The sequence below is a fragment of the Toxotes jaculatrix genome, chromosome 13 (assembly GCF_017976425.1).
Source record: "Toxotes jaculatrix isolate fToxJac2 chromosome 13, fToxJac2.pri, whole genome shotgun sequence".
Taxonomy (NCBI): domain Eukaryota; kingdom Metazoa; phylum Chordata; class Actinopteri; family Toxotidae; genus Toxotes; species Toxotes jaculatrix.
The window spans coordinates 12,507,356-12,523,479 of NC_054406.1; the positions used below are offsets into that span (position 1 = coordinate 12,507,356).

General features: G+C 40.8%; 2 protein-coding genes across 2 annotated transcripts; both read right to left on the reverse strand.

Moving 5' to 3' along the window:
- Positions 1–1,273: 1,273 nt before the first annotated feature.
- si:rp71-45k5.2 (uncharacterized protein LOC560783 homolog) lies at positions 1,274–3,645 on the reverse strand. Its single transcript, XM_041053760.1, has 4 exons — positions 3,558–3,645; positions 2,389–2,618; positions 2,189–2,284; positions 1,274–2,069 (listed from the first exon to the last, which is right to left on the reverse strand). Exons 1-4 carry the CDS (start codon positions 3,643–3,645, stop codon positions 1,431–1,433), a joined length of 1,053 nt encoding a protein of 350 aa, XP_040909694.1. The 3' UTR covers positions 1,274–1,430.
- A 1,551-nt stretch (positions 3,646–5,196) lies between these two features.
- On the reverse strand, positions 5,197–14,185 carry LOC121191714 (catenin beta-1-like). The gene is made up of 17 exons (XM_041053058.1): positions 14,049–14,185; positions 12,996–13,045; positions 12,159–12,368; positions 11,788–12,038; positions 11,386–11,624; positions 9,274–9,475; positions 9,027–9,171; positions 8,742–8,845; positions 8,486–8,620; positions 8,151–8,354; positions 7,846–8,004; positions 7,625–7,744; positions 7,282–7,432; positions 7,060–7,181; positions 6,774–6,834; positions 6,251–6,446; positions 5,197–6,147 (listed from the first exon to the last, which is right to left on the reverse strand). Exons 2-16 carry the CDS (start codon positions 13,006–13,008, stop codon positions 6,256–6,258), a joined length of 2,307 nt encoding a protein of 768 aa, XP_040908992.1. The 5' UTR covers positions 13,009–13,045; positions 14,049–14,185; the 3' UTR covers positions 5,197–6,147; positions 6,251–6,255.
- Between the last annotated feature and the right edge of the window lie 1,939 nt (positions 14,186–16,124).

Consider the following 16,124-nt stretch of genomic DNA (forward strand, 5'->3'; position numbering starts at 1 on the left):
TTCACCAGCCTACACAGGAGTTACATCACTCACTCTGTACCAGCATTTACCCATGATGCTCTCTCTGTTTCTGGCTTTAATATTTCACACCTGACATGACAGCTACCCAGAGCACTTTATGATTTCAATTAAATGTAGAAAATGATGTGCAAAATAATAAGAAACTGAGGTAACTGACAAGTTAATATAAGCACTTGCTATTATCCAGGATTCTCTAATATTCTCATTATGTTAGTTACAGCATCATGTTATGTTCAGCAGCAGCTTAATATTCCTGGTGTCTCCCTTATAGGAGATGCATTTTACTGGAGGGAACAAGTTGCTTTTGTTAATTTCAAGTTTCTCCAGTCACTCTGATCTCTGTGCTCATCCTGATACTTTCTGTACAAACGCTCAGTCAGCGTGTTCAATCAGTAAATTCTTATCACTGCTCCTCAGCGGTACAGAAGTATTATAAGCAAAATGTACTTAACATATCAAAAGTAAAAGTTTTTAGAACAAAGAAATGCCCTTTTCTGAGTGTTATAGTATCACATTATCATGTACATTATTGGATTATTACAACTGTTAATACATCAACATGTAAACAGTACACATTAATGTTGTAGTTGGCTGAAGTGGAGCTAATTTCAGCTGCTTTATAAATTTGTAATAATGTGTCATAATCTACAAACTAATACATGTCTAATACAATCAAAATCAATGTAAGACAGTTCAGTATTTGCACATGTTCATTCAAAATACACAGCACAAAGCAGCAGCAGACTTCTCCTGTCTGGTCACTTCTCTAAATCTGATCTGACTACAGTGAAGGTCAGACGAGGTGAAAATCACTGGAACGTTACCAGAAGATTTCTGGTTAAAAACATCAATTGACAGTATTGTTCTTGTTTAATGGCCCACATTCCAGCGTGTCTCACCTCATTTATTACAGCCATTGTCATTTTCACTTAGACCTGCAGGTAAGGAATAAATTAGGAGCATTCACTTTAATCAGTTCTGGGATCAGTCTGAAATGCTTGCTTCAGCCACTTTAATGAGTGCAGAATATTAGAGCATGTACCTGTAAATGCTGCTCAGGTTTTTAATGAGGTTTTAATAAGGATTTGTGATAATGATTCTGTTATTTTTATTTTTTTTTTAAATTAGCATTTGCTGAGCAACTATGGTGCATATTCACATTCCAAAAGAAAGCACCCATGTTAATTTCTTTGTACTGGGTCAACCTAAAATTAAACAGGACTCCTCTTGTACGTCATGTACTGTGGCAGGTAATAAATCGTTGGCATCACAGCGGCAAGTGTGGATTGTTGTGAGTGTGAATCTTATTTTGAACTCAAAAAATTTCTTTTAACATTTTATTGAAAACATAAAGTGCTCCAGAAAGCTTTCATATCAGGTAGGGTTAGGCTAACCCTAACCCTAACACATTACAGCCAGAAACGAAGAGCATCATGGGTAAATGCTGGTACAGAGTGAGTGATGTAACTGCTGTGTGGGCTGGTGAAATACGGAGCAGCTCCTGTGTAGACGGAGAATGAGGGCTCTGTGCACACATGCATCTTCTTGATGGGCTCAGCAGCTCCATTAGCAGTGAGTCCATGGTGTGTGCTGCCCCCTGTTGACCAGATGGGGGAAATTCCAGCTGAAGTTTGAAGGAGGAGAGCCTCCTCAGAGTCCCAGGTGAAGCTCCTCTTTGTCCCACCTTGTCTGTGTGTGGACCGATACTGCTGCTCTGCTCTGATTGGCACACTGGACAGAGGAGAAGATCCTGAGGGCCGAGCTGGGGGACCGTCTCTCCTCAGGATGGATTCAATGGAGAAAGGACTGCTGAACTTCACCTCACATCTGATCTGAGCAGCTTTGCAGGCTGCAGGTTCAGGAGAGTGGAGAGCTGAGCAGAGCTCTGATGGTCTGCTCCTGTTCTCTGTTTCCACTTTGGAGGCCAGCTCAGGGAAGAGCTGCAGGATCCCTTTGAAGTGACGACGCACCATCTTTGCTGTGATCTGACTGGGCTCCAGTTTCCAATAGTTCCTCTTACTATCCAGTGAATCTGGGACAACTGGAATCTGAAAACACAACACAGCTCAATTAATAAGAGTTTATGCAGACAGGGGTAATTTCTTCCTTTAATATCATAATCCATATTCTCACTTGAAATATCAGAAGTGCTAGAATAAACACTCACCTTGACAAAACAAGAGTGGGTTGATAAACAGACTCTGATGTTGTTCTCAACAGATTTTCTGCCTTCGCAGATGAGTGGTGCCAGCCTGTCCATCAACTATAAAACATCAGGATGAAATTTGAGTTTCAAGACAACACTTTATGTTTCACATTGCAACACTCTCAAATATAATCACTGAAATTGGTTTGGCTATTCTTTACCTGAGTAAAAGTGAGCATCTTGCCTGGAGCATCTTGTAGGACCACAGCGATCTTGGCCAGGTAGGTGGTGCTCTTCCTGAGCAGACCGTGCTGAGGCTGATGAGCTCCAAACTTCTCAGTCCTGTTCTTCATCTTGTTAGCTGGAGAGTCAAATCTCACACAGAGTAGTGCTGTTGCAGTGACACTGAGTGCAGATGTGGACCTGAAGGGGTCAGCCCTGCATTTAAGTCCTGTTGTGACAATAGGACATTAGAGGGTGTGCACTGCAGGTTAATGAGGACCTTTTCATGAGTTGATGAGCCGTTACTGTTGGAGGAGGAGCCAGTGATCACAGTAATAATCCATTTCCAAAAGGTCATTAGCATGTCTGTCTGGGTGTACTCAAGAGTTTTATCTGCATCTTCACAACAAGGGAGACATGTCTCCATTTATTCCCTGAAAATTAACTAATAAAAAAATTAAAAGTTGTTGCAGATGTGTTGTTTTTCTTATATAGAAATCAAATTCATGTGAAATCAGCATTTAAATTGTTTTATTTTTCTGCGTGAGTCTGCAGTTTAAGTGAACTCAGTCCAATTTTGTTTTGAGACATTCTAAAAGTAATTAACTTTTACCTTTTTGTTATTTATTTAATATTATCACAACTAAAAACAGAGCCAAAGTATAAAGGAAAATATCAGATAAACTCAAAATACTTCTATGTACAGCATCTCAGGTCTGAATGGACACATCAGCATTCGACAAGTATAAAAAATATTCTACTTAATGTTGTTAAAACCCATGGCTCAAGTTTTGATGGTGAGTTAATTAACCAAGGATTTAAGATGTTGGGCGTTTTATTTATCAAATATGGACTGCTTACACAGTCTGATAAATTTCCTATTATTAATACTCAGTGTTTCATTTATCAAGCAACATTTTCACTTACTGAAATATTTTGTCCTAAGATGATTTAAAGAATAAATAATGAACATTTAGGTGATTAAACTAGTGTGCTGCTTCACAGGTACATCGCACTCGCAGACAAAGGCTGTAAGAAACGAGGTGACAAACACTGGAATGTGACAGCTACAACAAACACAATGCTTTTGACTGGAGAAGTCTTTAGTGACATTCCAGTGATTTTCACCTCATCTGAGCTTCACATGGATTTCAATTACAATACTCACCTTGACAAAACATGTGTGGGTTGATAAACAGCCTGATGTTCTCAACAGATTTTCTGTCTTCACAGATGAGTGGTGACAGCCTGTCCATCAACTACAAAACATCACCTTTAAATTGAATTTGTAAGACGACAGTTTGTGAATCACATTTTCACACTGCAACATTTTTAAATATAATCATGGTTTAGTAGAATTAAAATTTTGCCAGAAACACTGCATGTAGAAAAAAAGAAGTCAGAATTCAGGCAGTTCAGTTTTTGAAATTTGAGATGAGTCACACACTGTGGAGCAACAAGATCACGCACAGCTTGAAAAACATTGTCAGCGTTCCAAATGTAGTTCAGGCTGTCAGAAGTTGTTGAATCCTGCTGGTCTGAAGCCTTCAGGCCCACAGTGTATCAGTTAATCCTGTAGATATGGGCATAATATACAAAATAAACACAGAGAGATCAGAGTCTCAAAGCCATTGAACATCCAGGTGAGCCACTGGACTGGATCTATTATCATGTACACAGCCCCACCCGAGGATTCAGTCCCCCATTCACTTATGAAAAGGTTCTCATTAACATGGAATACACACTTTAATGTCCTATTGAACGTAAAGGCCTGTCTTGAGGGCCTGTAATAATAGATCATTTCCAAAGAAGCTGAGAGTCTACACATTAACAACAACTCCTTTTCAAGTACATGGTTTGATTTACTCCTTTTTAAGGTTTTGTTCCCTCCACTTTTAAACAAGCATTTCAATATTGTTGATACTCTGTGACTAAGACTTTTGCTTGTGACTGTTGTTTGGGGTTATAGCAATCTGGATATTTTTTTTTTCTTCTTTTTTTGGCTTTCCTCTCATCTTAACCTGTACAAACATGTCAGATAAATGTCAAAAATGTAAGTTAAAGTCTACATAGCTTTTATTATGATAATTGCCCCTCACCTGATATTTTTCTGTAGTTGATGAATACATCTAAAAGCTCCTTTTGAAGATGGGAAAGCTTTGAAGATGCCCTTTAGATGAATCTGTCAAGTACTTTTCATAAGGTATGCAAAACACTCCATCAACTGAACATGTCAAGCACCTTCAAGCAGTTTGTGTGCTGCTTATTAAATGTATCTGTAATACAAAACAGGAGGAAACAACAAAAAACCTTAAGCAAAAGGACGCCACAGTATTGAGCCCTTCTCCTGACACTTCAGTCAGAACAACCCCTGTAATGATGAGAAAAGTCAGGATCACTTCACAAAATACAACAGCCTAAAAAAAGCCTTAGCATGTTTATCGGCAACGTCGTATCCATATTCCTGTTACCTCCTTAGCTCAGTTTTTTGTATCCATTGTGCGTGCCAATCCTGCCTCATTTTAAACGTATGTGTACTACAGGTGTGTATTTTGTCTGATTATTCAACTGACCTTTTGAGTGCTGAGGATATTGACTTTGACTCAAGTGGAAACCACGAACAAAAACACGAGCACTTGAATTTTGATTAGTTAAATTAATGTCAAGATAGTGGCACGACTCGAAGGTAATTTCACACGCCCTGTCCTCTTTATCCTGCGAATGCTTCCGAAAACACAGGTCTGTCTACTTTATAGAACTGAACATTAACTTCATTCCATGGAAGAAGACACAGGACCGAGACTAAATGAAATAAAATGCCACTTTTATTGTTCAGCCGTGTCATAACCTCGTCTCCAAAATAAGCACAGCATGACTACAACTGTTTCGTCAACCTAGCTACCTTTGATAGCACATAAAACTGGGTTTTATTAGACCACCAATGATAGCGTTAAAGACTTTTCTATCAGACATCCAATGATAGCATACAAAATAGTTGTTAACCTACCAGTGATACTGTATATAAAACACTTGTCTCTAGATTTATCCCCAACCCACCCTCAATTTCACCCATATCCCTCTTTAGAACATTTGTGACACTGACATATTTTATGCTTAAACAAGCACATATTAAGAATGCATAATTCTCCATTTCTGAGATTATAAAAAAAAACTACACAATGTTACACTTTAAGTCAGAGTACAATTCAACTGATTATTAGTGTTCTACACATTCGGCCATAAACCAAAGGAACATTGTATAATATCACTATAACTTAACACTACATGTAATATACGTTTTTAAAAAAAATTACAAATGATTAGCATTGGAGAGAAAATGAAGATGGCTAGTGTGAAGGCAAGCTGGGTCAGTACCATAACAGAGAATGAGTAATACAAAAAGAAATAAAAAAATAGAATAAGAAAAATAGAAACAAAAAAACTGATAAGAATACAGGCAAGGCTAAAACATATGTGTTTCAAACTTTTAAGATCCACCTCATGTGCACTCATCCATATAGGTAACCTGCTCCAAGACCTCCATTGTGTGATTCCACATCTCTGATACTTTAACCCTTCCTTTCCCCCCAGTTTCGACTTGCTTTAACATTCACGTGGCAACCATCTTTGTCTTCTTGTGTCAGGCACTTTCCAAGACCCCTTATTCCTTTCTTTACCTTCAACAACTCTACAGGCCAATCATAATGCTGCTTCAGACAATACAGGCCAATCACAATGCAGGTTCTATCAGAATACAACTGCAAAAGAGCACAGGACAAAAATATGAATCACTGTCTTGCCAATCAAAACTGCGTGTACAATAAACTAGTAATTTAAGTGTTTTGTGGAAATCTGTCTCACCAATCCTACAGGTCAGTGTCAAACCAGGCCAGCTGGTTGCTGTCCATCAGGTCCTGGGTGTGGCCGAGGTCTGGCAGAGGGTCAGTGTGGTGGCCCAGGTCGGGCAGAGTGTCAGCGTGGTAGTCAGCACCTTCCATCATGGGGTCCAACAGGGTGTCCTGGCCGTAAGCTGCTGGGTAGGCCCTGTAGGCTCCATCTGTAAGGCAAAAACAACAACCTTTACAACTGGTGCAAGACATTCCCATCACACAGACACACTGTCACTATTATATATTCAGTGGGTATCTATGAACATAGGTTTTCCCTTCATAACACTAAAAAAAAAAAAAAAAAAAAAAGAAGAAGAAAAATAAGCCTCTGTAGGGAAAATGTTATTTGGTCTCAAAATATATTAGATACAGTCCCACTGTATTTATGACCTTAAACTCCAACCACAAAATCAGATGCTTTTAAAGATCAAATTACACAAAGAAGGGGTAAGAGACAGAGTGGGGATTTCATTAGAGATAAAACAGTTATTCACCATCCTGCCTGTAAGCCAGAGGGTCTCCCTGAGCTCCCATATCCAGTCCCAGGTCTCCAGTCTATAAAAAGGCAGAAGAGTTATGAGTATAGCCTGTTACAAGCCTCTTTGTCCTGGTTCTATACCACATACTAACCGTATACTGTATGCAATATGAAACACTGACATTACTGAGCACACTGGTCACTTTTTCAGTGTGAAGACACAACATACTCAAAGTCAGCTAAGAAGGGTATAATGCACGTGGTTGTAGCTCATTTGTTTTCTTATTCATTTGTGTGAGTACCTCATTCCAGGCCATAGGTTCAGTTCTGAACAGAGAGCTTGTCAGCTCCACCGACAGACGTTTCTTGTAGTCCTGGGGCTTGTCCTCAGACATGCGGAACAGGACAGCCGCAGCATAGGTTGCTACAGGAGAGAATGCACAACAACAGCAAGCCAAGTAACTCACACTGACACTCACCATCATAAATGTGTGCATGGTCTCTATCTGTGTATGTTTACTCACCAACACCCTCATTGCGGGAGTGCAGAAGCTCGGTGAGCGGTGCAGTGGCTCCCTCAGCTTCGATTGCCTCAGCAGCTTCTTTGTCTTGTGCCAGTTCACACAGCACACCTGCTGCCACACGCTGGATATTCTCCACTGGAGAGTACAGCAACTGCAGATGACAGAAATGCGATAGAGGGAAAATGCAGCTGGTGATACACATACTGTGGCAAAGAGAATAATGAAGGAGACGAGGAAAATCGAAGATGACTTGGTTTTACTTCTTGCAATTAACTTGCAGCCAATAGACTTCATGATTTTTTTTTTCAGTAGTAAAATATCACATTTAAGAGTGTAGTTTTACCTGGACAAAGAGTGGAATGGTGTTGAGCCCTCTGATGACAATTCTGTTGTGGACGTCCCGGGCCAGGATGTGCAGAGCTCCTGTGCAGCCTTCCACTATTTCCTCCATGCGCACACCCTCCTGTATGTGTTTGATTGAGGGAAAAAGGAAGTCAAACACACAAAACAATTCTGAAAGTTCAAATAAAGAAAGTTTGAGGGGCTGTTGGCATAGTTACACACCACAAACTGCTGCTGGTTGCCTCCCATGCTCGTGCGCCTCTGGGTGTCCTGGTGAGCCCTGACGAGCAGCTGGACCAGGCGAGGGATGGCTCCCTGCTCCCGCAGAGCGCTGTGGTTGGCTGGGCAAAGAGCCAGGTTCCGGATCAGACCAACTGTGGCCTAGAGAGGGGGAAAATTAAATAGTTTGGTTAGTTGGAAGTAAATCCTGTTTATCTCCCATGTCAAAATATGCAAAGTTGATCCAAAATTATCTAGTTAGTCTGGGAAGAATGTGCAGGTGTGGAGAAACTGAGATGGCTAATGACCTTGATAAGTGGCCAGTGGGATGGAGGGTGGAGGAGTTTGACCACCACGGGGAGGCCATAATGAAGGCGCACAGCATTCTGGGCCATCTCAGCGTCCTGGTGGCGGGAGGTCAGGTGACGAAGGGCACAGACTGCTGGCTCTGTGATGTCCTCCCTGTCACCAGCACGAAGCACTGTTCGCACCAGAGCCTCAATGCCTCCAACCTAATGAGATGAGATCAGTGAGTGAACTACATGATATTACATTAAAAAAAACAACAACAACATAAGCCACCAGACAAAGAATTTTAATCAGAATCCACAATCTACATTCAACAGATATTAATAATACGTACCTGGCAGACCATAAGTTTGTTACTATAGTTGTTGCAGGTCAGGTTGGAGAGGATGCCAGCAGCACATGTCACTACATTGATGTCATCACTGCCCAGCAGCTGGACCAGAGTCCCCAGGAGACCCTCCATTCCCTCCTGTAGAGAGGACGGGATAACAGGGAAAGAAAAAATAATGAGGAACCTGGGGCTCAAGAGTTTTTTTTTATGGCTCATAAGGCTCATAAGCATTTGTGACTAAAGACTGAGTGCACTGTACCTGTTTAGTGGCAGCATCTGAAAGATTCCTCAGAGTCCAGAGGCAGTTCTGGACCAGACGCTGGCTGGGGTCTGTCAGGTGAAGCCCCAAGGCCTGCATGCCACCTACAAACGCAAGCCAAAGTAAAACAAACAAATTCATTACATTAGAGCACTTTCACCTCACCAGCAAATCGCAACTAGAGAATGTATCTACGATCTGTAACAATACGTGAGTTAGAACAGAAAACTTATGTGTACATATTTTTCACTGTATTGCATTTCTGTACCATCGGTATGTACGTACCAGCCTCTACGATGGCAGGCTTGTTGCTTGAGCAAACAGAGAGCACCTTGAGCACTCTGCTTGTGGTCCACAGCAGTTTCTCATATGTGAATGTCCTCATGATGTTGACCAGGGCTTGGGGACCACCGCTGGCCAGAATGATCAGCTAAAACCAAGAAGAAGAAGAAATGTGAGGGACGTTTAAACCTGGAAAAAATGGATGATTGACTGAATGTAGAGGCATGCATAAATAAGCTGGTGTTCCAACCTTGCTTTCCTGGTTGCCATATGCCAGGATCTGCAGGCAGTCAGTAGTGATTGCCAGGAACTTGACGTTGGTGTTAGACAACAGGGCCACCATTTTCTGCAGTCCCCCAGCCAAGCGCACTGCCATCTTGGCCCCTTCCTGATGCAACAACAGGTTGTGGAGCGTGGTGATGGCATAAAATAACACACTGTCCACTGGTGAGCTGGAAAAAACATACCAAAAAGGTAAAAAAAAAAAAAATAGACAACTTTGGTTAAAACCACGTTCACACCCACCTTTTAAAAACTAGTGTTTCTGATTTTAATAAATAAGTAAATAAATAACACAAATAACTCAAATTCACACACAAAGCATGACAAGACAGTCAGTTTTGCGTACCCCTTCCAGTTCAGCTAACTTTAATTCAAATAACTTTTAAGAAGTTTTTAGTAGCAGTAAAAATCAAATATTTTCAACAAAGTTTATAAAAAAAAATCTCAGCTACACATTTGTAATAACTTACATATTGTGCTCAACTGGCTACTGTTCAATGCTGAGATAACCGTGGACACTGCACTTCAACAGCAAAAACTCAACACTAGCTTTTTTGTTTCACATTAGGAATTCACAAACACCGCCAAATTAAGTTAAGTTAGATTTGCTAACAACAAATCACCATAGAAAAACAAGCTGTCGTCAAGGAATGATTTGCTGATTTGACCGGGTACTCACGACCATTGTACAGAATTTCCACTTGTACTAATGTACCACTATGGCACAGTTTGCCATGCGCATTGACGTACATAACATAAATAAGAGCACTCAAAGCATAACAAAGAAACTCAACAACTACAATATGTTGGTGAAGATTCTCAGTCATTCAGGTCATGGTTTTTCCAAAAGCTACACAACCACCACAAATCTGATGGAAACTTTAAAGTGACTGTATGATGTAAACCATTACTACACTTAAAAGGACATTTTTTCCCCTCTCAGGATGAGAAGATAATCTAAATTGCTACCTGCATCCAAATCTATACGGGGATTATAGTCTAATAAAAATCAGGAAGTCCATCCCCTCTCATGCTATTGTTCCATCCTGTGTTTAAAGTGCGGTAATGTGATTCCAGGTGCACATTCAAACACCCACGTGACATCGAACAGGTTGCAACTTGCCAGCCAGCTAACTGTACTGGCTTTTCATAACAAATACAAAGAATAAAATATAGAAGGGAGACATTTCAACACTCTCAAACAGAGCCGTGGGGTATTCTATTCCTTGGGAAGTAAGTTGATTGAAGATATGGAGTTGGTTATTTGAGCAAAATACCTTGCTGTTATGTCCATATGTTTTATTCATATCAAAGCAAAGTGATGAATCAAGTTTTAGTTTACCACTGATTCTGAGTCTATTACTTACTGGTTTGCTATGATTGTTATAAGGTGTGGTTCTCTGTTCATGTGATGGTTGGCTAACCGGGCTAATGCTTGGTGAGAGTTGTACCATTATCACTCTCTTTATTTTCAGCTGACTCATTATTTACTTAATCATGACTGACAGACTCGTGGCAGCATGAACAGCAGAGTACAACGTTGCACTATTACAATGTGTACGGCCTTTACCCGCAGAGTGAGAGAAAAGAGAAAGAAGGAGAGTGAGTGTCTCAAATAGTTTTGATGTTAAAACTCTGACTTTGGGTTTTGCGTCAGGTTGGAGTTTAGGCTCTAGCTTCTAGTTGTCACCTGATACAGCACTGCAGCCCACTGGATATATTTGAGTCTAAAACAAAAACGTCTTCCTGGTTAGTGGCCAGCAGAACACAGCTGAATTCAAACTGAACGTCTGTAAAATGGTATTAGGGCCTGTCCTGTGACTATGCTGACATAAGGCGGTATTGTATATAACACAAAAGTTGAGCTACAAGGAAACCCAAGATCCAACAAACAACTAATATCGAATCGCTCTCTGCCATCAGACTACTCTGCAAAAAAAAAAAACCCAACAAAAACCACTTTAAGAAAATGTTCTCTGCGTTCTCGCTGCTAGCTTCGGATCATTTGTATGTCGGCACATTGATTTGATCCCATTACGTATACAGTAGAATTAGAAGCACAACTTTTCTGGTTTCTTACCCCAGCATCTTGACCAGGGCAGGGATTCCTCCAGACTTGAAGATTGCAAGGAGCCCCTCACGATGGTGAGAAAGGTTGTGCAAGGTGCCCGCAGAGCAGCGAGCTGTCTCCACATCACCAGTGTTCTGCATGGCACGTACAACTGCCGAAACCATTTGGGGTGAACGCATCAGGGCATGACGTGATGCCTCCTTCTTTGACAACTGATGGACCATTACAGCTGCTTTATTCACAACAACCTAGAACAGAGATAATGTTTGTTAGGGATACATGATCTAGAAAGGGATTTAAACTGCATTGCTAGTCACTTACATGATACCATAAGCTAATCAGCAGGTGCCGAATTGATTTTTTGGTTGTTTGAGTGTGTTCATGAGAGTATTCAATCATTTGCACACATACCTGGTCCTCATCGTTGAGCAGTTTGGTAAGCTCGGGAATGGCACGAGTGGCCAGCTCAGCATCATCTTGATAGTTAATGAGGTTGACGACAGCATGCTTCAGCATCTGAGAGGGCTCTGCCAGGCGCTGAACTGCTGTTGGGTGGGCAGCATCCAGCTGGGTGGGTGGGATCTGTATGCCCTCCTCCAAGGTCTCAGGGAACATGGCAGCACGTACGCGCTGGGCCCGAGTCATGGCATAACCCTCAATGTCTGAAAATAATGCAATATGACGATACCATGAGATCATGGAAATATGTCAATCATCAGCGATATTGCCTTAGCAGCTATCCCAGTGCTACAAATAACGTGACATATCAGTGTCTCACATACCTGTGGCCTCAGGAGTGAAGGGCTGGTTGAACTCCCAGTCATAGAGAGTTGGATCGTCCTCCTCAGCATCAGGGTTCCCCTTGCCACTCAGAGATGGTGCAGTGGTGGTGACTCCTGACTGGATGCCTGAATCCAAGTAGGACTGCTGCTGCCACTGGCTCACAGCAGCCTTACTGTCCCCCATTGCCATGTCCAGCTCCATCAAATCAGCTACACAATAAAAGGGTAAAACACAGGGAATTACAGATTAGGGAAAAAAGTGATCTTTAACTGAAGTTTTACACATTAAGACAAGAATATTTTTTAACAATGACCTTCAATAATCTCATCTCAGAATATGTGAAATCTGCAGTTAAGGAGGATAGGAGATGTAGGAATCAAAGAAGTTGTAGTTAGTTGTCAGGAAAATAAAGCAGGACATATGAGAGCGTGTCTAAAAAAGTGTAATCTGTTTAAGCAAATGGAAATGAACGTAACACAAAGCAACAAAATGAAAAGCTTGCATTCCTCTATGCCTAAAACCTTCAGGCACTGATCATAAATTGAAGTGTGTAAACGTGAATTCCACTCACAATCCTGATACATTTTTTTTTCTCCTTATGGACAAACTCAGATGCAACAAAAACTAATTACTTGGGATACTGCAACATGTGCTCACCTCGCTCCCATTTTCTCAATTTACACAGTGCCTCAAGGCTTACTATACAATTTAATTTATTTATGTACAGAGCAATTCTTATGTATGGACATAAAAGATACATTATTAATGGTGGTGTTCATATTAACATAAAACTAATTTATATGAAAATAGAAAGTGAGCAAGTTTTTCATACTTACACTGGGTAGCCATTGTTCTTGCCTGCCCTCAGCCCGCACAGCAGATAAGTCTGTGTAAAATGGAATAAGTACACAGGAGAAAAATAAGACAACTCACATTCAACCTTGACTTCTTGTTTGCCAAACCTAATCGTAGTGTTTATGCGTTTCTCCTACGTGGTCTCAATAATAAAAACGCTGTCTCCTGCGCTACCTGTGCCAGCTCCCTCTGATTCAGACGCTTGTTTGGCTTACTAACGTAGCTATGAGGGGAAATGCCGAGCCTCCACCTCCAGCCGAGAGAGCAAAGCGGTGGGTATTTCCAGGCCAGCACGAACACAATTCACCATTCAGCAGCAAAGAACATCAAAGGCATATTTCTCCCCCTCCCCCTACCACGGCCAAGTTCCGACCTCGCAGCTTGGGTTTCCAATGAGAGAAACTACCCCCTCCGCCCCGCAATCACTTCCATGACTCCTCCTCTCATGGTGGGTCTAACTGCGAGCGTAACAAGCTGCCTAATCCAAACTAAATGAAAACCCCAGCTGACCGCAAAGGTTACATCAATCCCCACACATATTTTATTGGCATATAATTCAAGACAGGCGAGCTAGCCTGTGTTAGCCACTAGTGCTAGCTAACAGGTTGGCTAGCTTACCTTGAAGGCTCGCTAAGCTAACATAACGTGCGTAGCTAACCCCTCCGCTAGTTAGCTAACTAGCTAACATAAACAAACACGGTTTAGAGCTTCACTCACAAAACCCAAGTGCTTAAGACGTGTCCCGAGACGCAACTAGTATTACTAGCCGTTACTGTTCAATCAGTTCATTATTGGAATCGTGACTTTCAAGCAAACCTTCCAAATGTTTAATTCTGGTTTGATTAGCTTAGCTACCCAGGACGTATGAAAAGTAGATCCAAGCGCCACCGTACAAAACCTGCTGTGCTGCCAGCCAAATCAGAAAACCCCACCGGAGCCCCCTCCCTAGGCAAAGATGATTTTCTTTGGTGAAACACACATTGCCGCGCTGTGAATACGCTGTACAATAGCTGTAGTAAACAAACTATCTTTACCAGAGTCGAGCGGCTCCTCCGTGGTTCTTGTCAGGAAATTTTTCTTCTTTCGCTTGGCTGAAAATAGGAAAAGGGCTGCTAGGTGAACCACCCGTAAGAGTCGAACCGCACCCGCTGTTGCTCCGCCGAAGATGTTGCTTCCGCCTGTGCGATCGAACATCAAGATGGCGAAAGGAGAAAATACAGTATTCTGCCGCACTAGAAAAAATAGGGCGCCATTTTAAACAAAGTTTTAGCATAGAAACTATTATTTTACCGTTATTGCCAGATACTGATGCGTTTTTATCTCAAAAGCAGCCGACCATTTTAGTTTTGAGATTTTTCACCGTGTAAATTAAAGATGTGTGTTACTTGCTGTAGTAGTGGTGGGGAGGGCGAGGTGCATTCATTAGAAAGGAATGTGATTCATGTGCTGCTGTGATATGAGGGGTTTAATTAACATGCAGTTAGCTCAGAGACACAAACATTTCCCCTAACAGAAGTATATCAACTCTATAATTCATTCATTTATCATAATCCATTAAGTCATTTGGCAACCATGAGGGTTGCATGCCAAACATCCCTCTCGTCTTTTTACACTTTTAACACTTGGCACACTGTTAAATCTGGGTTTATTTTACAAATGATCAGCTATAGTATTTAAAGACAAAAGAAGAATGAATATACACAGAATTAGAGTTTTCTATAGAACCCATAATTTGATCCCATAAACAAACACTGATTGTACAAGCTAAGGCGAGAATAACTTGATGCTGTGCTGTGGTTCAAATGGCATATTATAATCTGCCTCCATAGCTGCACAATTTGTGACAACTGTGAGTTCAATCCTTCCCATACTAAGCTGACAGTAAAACGCATACATACTTGGCAACACATAATCTACTTTGTGTGATTAAAAACTTAAAAACATTGCATACGTTCATTTTTTAAATGGTGTATGCATTTCCATTGTGGGCAATTATTCATAGCCTAGTTGTAATCTAATTGCAGTGCACATGCCAGTATAACTACAGTCTGATATCTAACACTCACTCGCATTGCACACACACAAGTAGTGCAATAATTACAGTTAAATGATATCAAAGCTCATTGTGACCTACTACCATGACTATATGAAAAGAAAATGTGTTGATAAGAATTTACATGAAAATAATCAAAACAGAGGAAAGTGTCACGCATAGTATGGTGCTTGCTCATGTGTCTGACACGTGCCATAGATCAGAAGAGGTCAAAGTCCAAAGTGTCACTGGGGACATTATTGCTGCTGAAGGAAATGGAAACGTACTCACAACTGAAACATTTTTTTTTCATCCATATCATATCGCAAGGTGACAAAAATGTGTAGTAGGCTAATAAAAAGATATTAAGTCACGTTTGCAAAGGGTATAAAGAATATCAGTCTAAGGCCAGTAATAAAATGGACCACATGCCACCAGCCGTAGCTATCAGAGCAAATTGGAGCGTGAAAATATACTTTTTCATACACTACTTAAAATTCATTTCTCATTAGGTGATGGCATTCATTCCAGCAACTGCTTCTTTTTTTGCCAGTATTCAGGACTAACATCAAAGCCTCAGAATAAACCCATATGAGGTTCATCCATTGTCTCCCACTGTGGTGAAGAGAGGAGCGAGTGTATTTCATTTACCTGAGTAATGACAAAAACAGCATGGGAAATAGAAAAAAAACAGTACAAAGGAGAGCTACATCTGCAAAGTAGACAAAGATGTATTTTTAAAAGAGAAAAGCAAACCCCTTTCACACCTTAAATATGAATTTATTTGGCAACATTTGTGGTTCTTATTCCTTGCAATCACTAACGTAAGTGCACATTAGGTTTGTAATTATGTAATTCCAGTCTACTTATCTGCTTGGAGTTCCTGGAAATTTGTACAGAATGATGCTTTAAAGTAAGCTGCCAGTAAACACTGCTCTTATGAAGATATGAAGAGCAGTTATTCTGATGCAAAACATGGGAGGATTGCATAAATATACCGTACATGCATAATCTATATCAGCCCACATTTCTTGTTTCTCTCATTTGCAGTAAAGAGACAAATTGTAACCTCTAATTT